This window comes from Thalassophryne amazonica, chromosome 10 (assembly GCF_902500255.1).
Source record: "Thalassophryne amazonica chromosome 10, fThaAma1.1, whole genome shotgun sequence".
NCBI lineage: Eukaryota > Metazoa > Chordata > Actinopteri > Batrachoidiformes > Batrachoididae > Thalassophryne > Thalassophryne amazonica.
The window spans coordinates 21,656,484-21,669,383 of NC_047112.1; the positions used below are offsets into that span (position 1 = coordinate 21,656,484).

The following is a 12,900-nucleotide window of genomic DNA, read 5'->3' on the forward strand; positions in this document are numbered from 1 at the left end:
GCCCTGAACAGTGTGAACCGGGATTCATCCGTGAAGAGAACACCTCTCCAACGTGCCAAACGCCAGCGAATGTGAGCATTTGCCCACTCAAGTCGGTTACGACGACGAACTGGAGTCAGGTCGAGACCCCGATGAGGACGGCGAGCATGCAGATGAGCTTCCCTGAGACGGTTTCTGACAGTTTGTGCAGAAATTCTTTGGTTATGCAAACCGATTGTTTCAGCAGCTGTCCGAGAGGCTGGTCTCAGACGATCTTGGAGGTGAACATGCTGGATGTGGAGGTCCTGGGCTGGTGTGGTTACACGTGGTCTGCGGTTGTGAGGCTGGTTGGATGTACTGCCAAATTCTCTGAAACGCCTTTGGAGATGGCTTATGGTAGAGAAATGAACATTCAATACATGAGCAACAGCTCTGGTTGACATTCCTGCTGTCAGCATGCCAATTGCACGCTCCCTCAAATCTTGCGACATCTGTGGCATTGTGCTGTGTGATAAAACTGCACCTTTCAGAGTGGCCTTTTATTGTGGACAGTCTAAGGCACACCTGTTCACTAATCATGGTGTCTAATCAGCATCTTGATATGGCACACCTGTGAGGTGGGATGGATTATCTCAGCAAAGGAGAAGTGCTCACTATCACAGATTTAGACTGGTTTGTGAACAATATTTGAGGGAAATGGTGATATTGTGTATGTGGAAAAAGTTTTAGATCTTTGAGTTCATCTCATACAAAATGGGAGCAAAACCAAAAGTGTTGAGTTTATATTTTTGTTGAGTGTAATATCACTGCACATTATTTTAAAGGATGTCAACATGGCCCAAATTAGGAGCTTCACTGGTCCTCATCTGGATCTATCAGAAGCCCAAATTTTCGAGTTTGGTATGCTGTACTTTTTTTTAGGAGATGCTTACAGAAATCTTGCAGACTCACTGACTCAGTTAATCCCATGCTTGTTAATCCAAGGACACAATGAATACTGCATCTCAGAAAAACTCTACTCTTCCAGGCTAATAATAATAAGTCATATGTAGGTCCTGGGATCCATTGGTGTCAAGGCTGACTTCCCCAAACTGGGCTGGTTCCTATTTACAGCTGAGTGGACATGGACACTTCAATGCAGATGAAGTGTTTTATCCTAAGATGCAGACAGTATAGCATGAAGGTGAATCAAATTCATGTCTACGTATTGGTAGTCCAACTCCTGTTCCCCCAGAGTGGGACAGGAGTTGGACTCTGCCCCAAGATAATCATAGCTTAACTTTAATTCCGTCATCCACCATCAGATGTTTGTGAGATCATATGGTTAATGTTAGAGAAAGAGATAACAGTAATATTAATGAAACTGAAGAAAAAGAAGAATGGGCTGCCACCCAAATCTAATTAAATATTCCCTGGCCCAAGGATTATTTCTCCACATACTGTAATTTCACTGAAGTCTGTCCATCACTGTTTAAGATAAGCAAAATGATGTGAACTCATCATCTCTGACCCTCCTCTGATGGGTGGTGGAGGCAATTAAAGAATAGGACCTTAAATTTATCTGCCAGACTGATGCTGCTGTGACCTGAGAAAAGGCGGTCATGCATAATTCAAGTCATTCATAATTTGATTCTCAATAGCATGTACACTCACCTGCCACTTTATTAGGTACACCTGTTTTATTGCTTGTTAACGCAAATATCTAATCAGCCAATCAGATGGCAGGAACTCAGTGCATTTAGGCATCTAGACGTGGTGAAGATGACTTGCTGAAGTTCAAACTGAACATCAGCATGAGGAAGAAAGAGGCTTGAAGTGATTTTGAACGTGGCATGGTCTGAGTATGTCAAACTGCTGATCTACTGGGATTTTTATGCACACCCATTTCTAGGGTTTACAGAGAATGGTCCAAAAAAGAGAAGATATCCAGTGAGCGGCAGTTATCTCGATGAAAATGTTGTGTTGATGTGAGATGTCAGAGTAGAATGGGCAGACTGGTTGAAAGGGTGACTACGTGATGCCGTCACGTCAATATGGACCAACATCTTTGAGGAATGTTTCCAACACCTTGTTGAATCTATGCTATGAAGAATTAAGGCAGTTCTTAAGGCAAAAGGAGGTCCAACCCGGTAGTAGCAAGGTGTACCGGCCAATGAGTGTATTTTGTATATCTATGATATTTATATGATTTGTATATGATTCAGTGTCATGGTGATTTGCAAAGTGTACCTAATAAAGTGGCAGATGAGTGTAGTTCTGAAAAGAATGACAGTGACCATCTACTTCTGAATCAAACTTTTTAAGCATTCTAAATTTCTGAAAAATACGATTAGCGCTTGCTACCAATAATGAATATAGAAAAAGTACTTACAGGGGCTATTAAAGTACTACAAACTGTTTAGCATATCTTTCACAAATGCACTACTACAGTGGACATCAAGCAACACTTTCATCCACCATCTTGTGTAAGGAATTGCTTTAGCATTTTCATTCTTTCATTCATTTCTATACCCGCTGATTACAGTTAAATGGTAAGATGGGGCTTGAGACTATCCTAGCAGATAATGGGCGAGAGGTGGAGTACACTGTGGATAGCCCACCATTCTAATGCAGGACCAACACATACAGACAAACACATTCACACTCTCACTCACACCTACAGTCAATTTAGAGTCACCAGTTCATCTAACCTGTATGTCTCTGGAAGTGGGATGAAGCCGCCACAGCATGGTGTGCAGCTGAGTGGTGTCAGGAGTTACTTTTACCCATTTAAGTTGCAGGAACAATGACTCTAAAGCGGTGCTGTGGTCAGTGTTTAGTTCACAGTGGAATGAATGAAGTGTTGTAGTGTTATGTAGATATCAGCTCGTGTGAGTGGCTAAGACAGATACAGGTTGATTTTTGGGGATCTGTGTGAAGTACCAAGGGCTATATAATACTGAAAGAACATTCATGTTCAGTTTGTCATTCAGTGGAAGGCAAAAGCTCCAGAGTGACAATCACAGACTGTGAGTCTGCAACTCAACATATAACTGGATGAACCCCCAAGGTAGAGAAATACCTGGAAACCATGAGAGAAAGCGGCGACGTATTGTTTTTTTTCACAATTATTCAGCTGTCAAATATGTGTTACATACTGTAAATCTGACAGATGCTGTTTTTTCTTACCACAATTAGTTGTGACTAAATGGTTAGTGCACTTGATTTCAAAAGAGAAGGCTCCCGATTCAAGGCATCCCAAGCCCAGTCTCACGTTTTTTGTTGTTGTTGTTTGTTTGTTTGTTTGTTTGTTTTGTCCTCCCATCACAAAATGATTCAAATTTTTGTGACAGGGTTTTTTTTTTTTAACTCACTATTATTAACCCCCCCCCCCCCCACTGCACTTTTAATTACGTGCAGCCATCACGGAATGAATTAGAATGAATTTGTGCTCCCATGATGAAAATTTAGCACTTTTTGTAACAATATGAGGAACCAATAGATTAATGTATATTTCATACTGCTGAATCACGACAATCCATGAGACTGGGTTGAATATGGAGTTGGGCAGGATGGACATCAGGTGTAAAACTTGTGTCAACTCAACATGCAGATCCATACTGGATCCAACAATGACTTAATGTCTGTGGGACTGGGTCTCTTTGGAGGATCCTTGGGTACCGCTGGAATGACTTTGTGTCAAATGAATGGTTACATAGGGAGACTCTGGTGAGAAGTATCACTTCCATCCATTTTTTCTTTCTTGAATGGATTCTGATGAATGTATGCTACAGCGTTACTCAACCACTCATCTTCAACCGTTTACTCCAATTAAGGGTCACAGGGGGCTGGAGCCTATCCCAGCAGTCATAGGGTGTGAGGCAGGGTATACCCTGGACAGGACGCCAGTCTGCCGCAGGCTACATCATTCTAAAAATGCTATTTCCAAAAAAAAAAAAAAGAAAAACAAACGCACACACAGTGTATCGTGATCACGTCAACATCAGTATGTCATTGGAACAACCCTAAATTATAGCTTTGAAGGAAAATGCAGATGGCATTAAACTGTACATTTATTTTGTTTGAACATATCACTGAGGTACCTCCATCGATGCCTGAGGAAAATGCATTTAACATTTAGTGCAGCACAACAGCTCAGCCCCATCATTTTCATTGTGGCCCTGGACTGGATCATGAAGGAAACCACCAAAAACCAAAGAACAGGAATCCAGTGGACTCTCACTCAACAGCTCGAAGATCTAGACTTTGCGGATGACATTGTGCTACTCAGCCAAAACATCAGCCATATGAGATCCAAAGTGGAGCGGCTCGAGAAGAATGCAAGGAAGGTGGGCTTGAACATTAATGTGAAGAAAACCAAGGAGATGAGAGTGAGAACAAAAGGAAGAAGAAATCCCATGACATGTCGGGAAGAAGAACTGGAACAGGTGGAAGAATTCACCTACCTAGGAAGCATCATCTCAAAAGAAGGAGGCCCACTTCCTGACATCCAAATGCGCATCCAAAAAGCACAAGACCAAACTGAGGATCATCATGTCAAATGTCAAATCAGTGGTTCTCTACGGATGTGAGGCATGGGGCCTCACAAAAGAAGCCATGAGATGCCTGCAAGTTGTTATGAACAAGAGACTCAGACACATCCTGAGGTTGTGGTGGCCCATCCAGGTGACAAATGAGGAGCTGCTCAACTGTGCAAATGAAGAGCCGGTAGAAGTCATCATCAGAAGAAGATGCTGGAAATCACTCGGTCACACCCTGAGGAAACCACCTACCTCAATCACACACCAAGCACTGGACTGGAACCCACAAGGACATAGGAGAAGAGGCCAGCCAAAGATGTCATGGAGGAGAGGACTACAGAGAGACATCGAACAAGGAAAAACAACACGGGGAGAAGTGAAGGTGCAGGCTCAAATCGAGTCCTTTGGTGCAGATGTGTTGAAGCCCAATGCTCCAGAGCGGGCGAAGAGGACTAAGTAAGTAAGTAAGTAAGAAAGAGGCTCAACAGAAATCAAATCACTGTACTTAGTTATAGTGTTTTTTATTTTGTTGTACATTTTACTCTAGGCAGTCCAAGTGCCTCTAAGCTATTTTCTACAGATTCTAGCTAACTAGCAAATCCATTAGAAGCCCACTTAAATATTCCATAGAACACCTAAATAATGAAAACAATAAATCTTTGAATTTGGAGTAATTTCTTAAATTGAAGTAAAGAATAATACAACATTAAATAATTATTCAGCTATTTGGTGCTTCATAGTAAATGCCATAATATGTACACTCTGAAACATACTGAAGTCCACAAAAAAACTGTAAATCATCAGGAGACTGGACAGTAATTAAAAAGGTTTTACCCTCCATTCACCCCAACAAATTTCAGGTTTTTCTTGGCTCCCTTGCTCCCCTGCTTGTCAGCCATGCCATTTTTCTTCATAATGGACTTGAGACCTGGTGAAAAGCAGAGAGAGATAAATGCACACAGAAAACATCAGCAGAGATGGAAAAAGAACATTGGGGGTTGAGAACTCCATTAGTTTTCTGCTGAGTTTGAGAGTGTGTGTGTGTTTGTGTTGTGACAGAAGACTCTTATCGCTTCCAGTAAGAGCTCATACCTAAACATAATGTACATACTTTAAACTGACAAATACTGCAAAGTAGACGGGGAGAGGGTAACGCTCAGCAACCTTAAACAAAGAATGAATTATAGAAGAAACGGGAACATAATGGATTCTTTCTCCTGCTAAGACTGGCCACTTTGCTGGCAGAATTGTTCAAAATATTTCACGCTGACCTCCGTGAAACTTGGCAGAGAGACAGATAGCACTAAAAACATAACTTTGACAGATTCGGCGAAGTTGCTAGCAGCTCTCCTTTCTCACTCCCATGGTGCAAAACTGAAGATGAAACACCATAAGGAAGATTACTGCCATTAGTAGGTAGAAGTTGGATTCAGGCAGCCAAATGCAGGCAGCTTCTATATTAGTTCGCCGCTATTATGTTCCAGATTGTGGGACCCATCTCACATTTACCATGTTCACAAGGTCTCAATGTAATATAAGTCAATGAAAGTGGCACCAGTCTGACTCTTTAAACTGGACTGCACCAGGTGCACAGCGTTATGGAATCAAGGAAGCGGGCACAAACAAAAGGTTTTCTGGCAAGTCCACAGATTATCACTAATTTGTCAGAGTGGAAAGTGGCCACCAAAGCTCCCTGAGGTGTAACAGTGCAACAGCAAGGTGAGGGTTTTTGCTTTTTCATGTGTGTTTACTTTTGTTTTATGTCATGGTTGTGTTCAGTTCACTTTGTTTGTGTATTTTAAGCCATATAATGATGCCTGTGTCCAAGGCACAATAGGGGTGGTGGTGATGGGGGAGTTACAGTGTGGATTTTTTTGTGTCAGTAATATTGCAGATGTTTCTGTTAGTAAATGCAGATGTTAGTGCTGTACAACAACTTTGAACATGGCTACATTTTAATGGTGCCAAATTATTTGTTATATGTTGTGTATTTTTCAGACTACAATTCGCACCAGAGTAAAGGCCCCATATCACACAGCGTTTTCCTTCCCAGTGCTTTCAATATTTTCAGTGGTGGGGGGAGGCACTCCTCCTGACATGTTACTATGACAACAATAAACAGCTAATGACGAGCATATAATGTAAGTCCCTTCGGCTGCTCCCTTGTTTGCACTTGGGGTCGCCACAGCAAATCCAAGGTGGATCTGCATGTTGAATTGGCACAAGTTTTACGCCGGATGCCCTTCCTGACGCAACTCCACATTACATGGAGAAATGTGGCAGGGGTGGGATTTGAACCCAGAACCTTCTGAACTGAAACCAAGCGCATTAACCACTTGGCCACCACCCCCTGACGAGCATATAATGTACAGCGATAAAACATACTCATCCAGAGGTAAGAACCAAGCATCTGTTCAATCTGCTGTCACAGATGGCTTTTTTGTTTGGTTTGGTTTCAATGGTGTTAGATTTTGAGTGACAAATCAGGAAAAATAATCTTCTCCTTTTGTTTGCCTGAAAATCACTATCCACCCTTTTCAGGTTTCAAATCCCGCAAAACTTTGAAGAGGTCGCCGCGCTGCGAGATCTCAGTAACATTGAGAACTGCATTGAGACGCTCTGATCACGCTGCACTTTAACTGCTGCACACGGACAACACCATTAACATTGCAACATAAAACTATTTTTATATTGTGCTTAAAATTCTTGTGAATATATTCTCTGGGTTTTTAGATGTTATTGCGTTTGTTTTATGTAAATGTGAGAATCACAGTCTGTCTCGCCGTTATTTCAGTGGGAGCTGCTGTGAGCTACCCTCGCTTCCTGTTCATGTCGTTCTAGGGGAAAGTGAAGTTTGCTCTTTAACGTCTTGATTATTGTTCTTTACAACACTGTTTGTCCTCTTTGTTCCAGACTAATATATATAATACGTCTGAAATTCAGTTTGCGTTTATTAAATTCCACACAGTTTAAACGTAGCAGACATGGACAGATTATTCGTTATAATTGTTTTAGCAAGTTTTCAGGGTATCATGCATGCAGTTTCTTATTAACGTGACGAAAAGCATAAAAAATTACATATTTGTAGTATAATATTTATTTACAATTGTCATCATGTGGATTCTCTATGTTGTTGTGACTGCAGCGACTCTGGCGCGCAAGGGATTATGGGATACATAAAAACCCTGAATAGTGGCATCATGGCACCTCTATGAAAAGTTGAGGGATTTTCAAGTTAAAGTGGTCTGAGCGGGTGCACAGAAAAGTAGCCCAATGATGTTGTGTATTACGGCATTTTTTACTGGAGGCTGCTGTCTGCGGATGCATACTTTGCATTCATATTCAGAGCAAGTGAAAGAAGACATGGGTGCCCACAAAAACATGATGTGCACACGGGGCTTAAGTCACATTTATTTTTGAAACATATTTCACAAGAGTTGAAGGAAAAAAAAACATTCTGGAACAATCTGGAAAGACTATTCATCATCACACACTAGCCTGTAGAATGTAGGTTAATATACAAATAATCAGTGGTGGGCACAGCTAACCAAAAAATTAGCTTCAATAACAGATAATCAGCTAACTGAAAAGTTATCTTTTATAAAGCTAAACCGATAAAACACCCAAAAATTTATCGGAAGCTACAGATAAGTGACAAAGCGACGAGTGACAGTTTTTATTCGGCACACAAAATATTCAAATAGAAAAAATGAACAATTCCACAAACGCATAAACAAAACTAGTGAGTCCGAAAGGGTGTGGGCTGAAGCAAAGCTTATTTGCGCCCACCCCTGCTAGTACAAGTCCATCAATTCTAATCAGTCATATTTACATAAATACAAATTCACTACTACATGTCGACACACAGACATACACATCAATATACTATTCACTTATAATTATATGCGTATTTATATAGTACCAGATCACAAGAAAGTCAAATCAAGGCACTTTACGCAAGTCAATCAATCAATCAATCAACTTTTTTCTTATATAGCGCCAAATCACAACAAACAGTTGCCCCAAGGCGCTCCATATTGTAAGGCAAGGCCATACAATAATTATGAAAAACCCCAACGGTCAAAACGACCCCCTATGAGCAAGCACTTGGCCACAGTGGGAAGGAAAAACTCCCTTTTAACAGGAAGAAACCTCCAGCAGAACCAGGCTCAGGGAGGGGCAGTCTTCTGCTGAGACTGGTTGGGGCTGAGGGAAAGAACCAGGAAAAAGACATGCTGTGGAGGGGGGCAGAGATCGATCACTAATGATTAAATGCAGAGTGATGCATACGGAGCAAAAAGAGAAAGAAACAGTGCAAGGACTAATCTCACCAACCAACCCCCAGAGCAAGCACTAGGCAACTGTGGTGAGGAAAAACTCCCTATAAGGAGGAAACCTCAAGCAGACCAGGCTCTTGGGTAACCCTCTGCTTGGGCTGTGCCATATATACCTATATACATACGTATATACTTTACATACATAAATATATACATATATATACATACATATACACGGTCACTTATATACATATACACCTACCCATATCTATATATCTACATACGCATATACATACCCACACATTCAAATATACAATAAATCCCACTTATAAATTGAACATTCCCTATCAATCAAATTATGATGATAATGATGTTCTTTTTGAGTAGTTTCTTAAATCTTACTAAGGTACCACTCATTCTAACCTCTGTTGAACATTCATTCCATTTCTTCACCCCAACCACAGACACACAAAAACCCTTTACATTTGTTCTTACTGGTGGTTTCATAAAAACTGCACAACCTCTTAAACTATATCTGGATTCCCTCAATCTGAACAGACTCTGGACATGTCTCGGTAAGGCTTGGTTTTTCGCTCGAAACAAAGTTTGAATTGTAATGTAATCGACCAAATCTATGAATTTTACTAAATTTAAAGACACAAATAGAGAATGAGTTGGTTCACGATAATGTTTATTGCAGATGATTCGTATGGCTTGTTTTTGCAAAAGGAATATTGGATTGGTGTTTGATTTGTAAGTGTTTCCCCATGACTCAACACAATATGTCATATATGGTACCATCAGAGAATGATATAAAGTAAGTAACCCTTCTTGTGGCAGTAGGTCTTTGGCTTTATACAAAATGGCTATAGTTTTTGACAATTTTGATTTCACATAATTTATATGTTGTTTCCAGCTAAGTTTATTATCAATTATTATATAACCGATAACTTCCAGTATTGTCTCCGGAACACTTGCAACTACTAACAAGCTGATTTTGAGTTTTAACACCACAGTCGCTTCTGGTAGCATCAAAGGCGATCACAGACCCAAACAATGAGTCAGCACTTCTGTCTTTGTGCATCTTGCCCCCTGCTGGAAGCTCTTGTTTACTACATAGCTTCCAGCAGCAAAGCAGTTGAGAGAAGCAGCGAAGCTCAGCTCTCTAGTCAATAACAGTGTTGCCATGAGGGGGAGGTCTTGGAAAATAAGGCAGTGCTGACTTATGGTTTGGTTTATAAATAAAATTAATACAGATAGAAAAACTCCATTAATGTCAATTCTGTCATTTGTACAAAGTTTAAAAAGCAACCACCGTACCACTGATAGCCTCAGAGGACATATTGTGACATGCCCACCTCTTCCACAATTTCTCGGATAGTCACACGACTAAAAAGCCACTGAAAGCCATCTGAATCTTCTGAATGGTGGAAGAGGTGGGCATCATTTTTCGGAGTCCAGCATGTCCTGTGAGAATTCAACACGGAGGTGCTTTTGCTCCGTCAGCAGCAGCGCGAATTTCGCCGCCACTCCTTTTCATGGCCAAATCTTCTGTCACAGTGGAATGTGCTGAAAAAGTGCTGATGTCCACCTCTTCCGCAATTTCTCGGATAGTCACACGACGGTCCCGCATCACCACAGTGTTCACTTTGGAAATGATCTGTCATTTCAGCATGTTGATGGCCGCCCGGAGCGCGGCGCGCTCTCCACCGTTGTGCGTCCATCTTTAAACCGGTTGTACCGCTCCTTAATCTGTGTGATGCCCATAGGATCGTCACCGAAAGCTGTCTGAATAATCCAAATGGTTTCCACCTGGCTGTCGCCCAGTTTCTGGCAAAATGTGATGCAGTCGCGCTGCTCCATTCGTTCCGCCATTTTCCTTGCAAAGAAAAAAACGACGAGAGACTACACACGTCCTCACACAAAGGCTGCTTACAAGCAAATGACGCAATCGACAGGCGTGAAAAAACTCACACATGCGCACGAAGGTTCAAGGTTGGCTCATGCAAGCACACGTGATTCAAATCCATCAGGTTTTTGGAAAAAAAATAAAAAGGTCAGATACTTTTCTAACAGACCTCATATATTACCCTGGAACAAAGACGACAGACAGTGTTTGACATAAGCAGGACTCTAATAGCAAACAGGAATCCATTGCAATGATTCCAATTGAAAATAATGGAGGAGAAACCTGAGCTGCTTCTGGCATTTTTACATAAAACAAACACAATAACAATGTCTATAAACCCAGACAATATATTCATGAGAGTTTTAGGCACAATATAGAAAGAGTTTAATGCTGCTGTCTGTGTGGCGCCTGATCAGAGCATCTCAAATGCATTTCTTCTGTCGTGAATGTACTGAGGTACCCATAATGCACCTGGGCACAGCATGTCCACACTAAAACCTTCAAAATTAGTGCATTAATTTAAAACTAAAACATAAATCTGATATTTTCATTTAATGAAACTTCAGACGTGATGTTAATTTAAATAACTTGTCCAAGTTTGGTTAAAATTTTAACCATAAGTTAAAACTGTATGCCTCTGGATGACTTGGGTGATATTACCAATGTATCAGTATGGGGTCAAAACAAATGAGCCTTTTTGTCTTTTTTGTGACCAGTTCTCCTTTGCGTGCAGAGAATAGAGCGGTTTCTTCTAGAACCAGCTCTCCTCTGTTTACAGAGGATAGAACTGCACATCTACTATAAAACATTTAACAGGTAGGTACTTGAGTGATTTTAGATTTCATAGCTGTTTGTAACTATTCAGCTTTTTTACCACATTTGCAAAAATACATTAGTGGTCTAAAAATTATCGGACCAAAACTCATTGGAAGATAATTAGTCCGATGACGGTTTTCAAAGTTATCTGAAAAGCTAATCCAATAATGAAAACATTATCTTCAATAATTAGCAATTACCGGAATGTGCCCACCACTGCAAATAATGAATGTTTATGGGTGCAATGGTAAGGCTATTTCATTAAATGTTCTTTCCACTAAATAAATGAAAAAACATTCATTATTTGTTTTATATGACGCCTAAAATAGATCCTTATCATTTGATATTTTATTAATTTATAAACAAGGTCAAGAGGTCAAGAGTTTCAAAACAGTCCAACAGGAATTTGAAATAGCAGTCCAAAATTGTTCTCGGTCAACTTGGAAGTCAGATAGTTCAAAAACGATCCTGACACTGTAGTTCATATCTGATGCCTTGCAGTGACATCTTTGTGCACAGATTGCCATTTGCTTTTCTCAGGCCAACAAAAATTTGCAACAGAAATTTGTTGAGGTTTTCATCCGACAGTGGTTCTACTTTAGCTAGATACGTCCCAGCGAATGTTGCAAATGCCTCCAGACAGCTTACGGCATACTTTGGCGCTAGTGTAGGTCACAGTGTGCAATGGTGCCAAACATATGGAACCAAATTTGCACACAAAATAGACCCAAAATTGCATGGTAAATGGAGTACAATGGCAAATGGGATGAATGATCAATATCACATGACATACGAACCACCAATCAAATGACAAGGATCTATTCAGGCGTTATATAAATATCTTTAATTTTTATTTCTTGTTTCCACTGTACTAAAAATATATCAAACTGTGATTTTTGTGTACTGTTACATCCCTATTTTTAAAAAATAATTTGTTGCAGAATATAACTCACAAAACATCCTAAACAAGTAAAAAAAACGAAATTGTGACTTATAATCCAGAAAATACAGTATTACTTGAACATGTATGTTGCGTGTTGAGAGCTCTCGTACAATTTTGCTATGGATTTTGTACGTGTTGTGAAACACTTATGTAAGGCATCTCTGAGTGTTGCCTTCTTTGAGTGCTAAACTTTCGACATTGCTTTAACTTGTCTAAGGTGACTGAGATGATATCGGTGCACGAGCTGTGCACCTGACCACAGCTCATTTTTAGACCAACACACCCACATGAGCGCAAGTGGTGTTGTGAGTCAGCACATGTGAGCACCGGGAGTAAAAATGGCAACTTCATCAAGTGAAACCTGCCAATGACCCTTTGTCTTGCTGTGTAATGCTTTGGACTAGATTTAAGATAGGAGCCTGACATTTGGGAGCTAGATCGTTAAGTTTTCACTGA

The 12,900-nt window shown here is 40.5% G+C and overlaps 1 protein-coding gene across 1 annotated transcript in view; it reads right to left on the minus strand.

The window, feature by feature from the left end:
• The window catches only part of kank4 (KN motif and ankyrin repeat domains 4), a 267,734-nt gene that overhangs the window by 25,616 nt on the left and 229,218 nt on the right, over nt 1-12,900 (minus strand). The window contains 1 exon segment of the mRNA XM_034179538.1: nt 5,334-5,427. Coding sequence (XP_034035429.1) covers nt 5,334-5,427 — 94 coding nt within the window.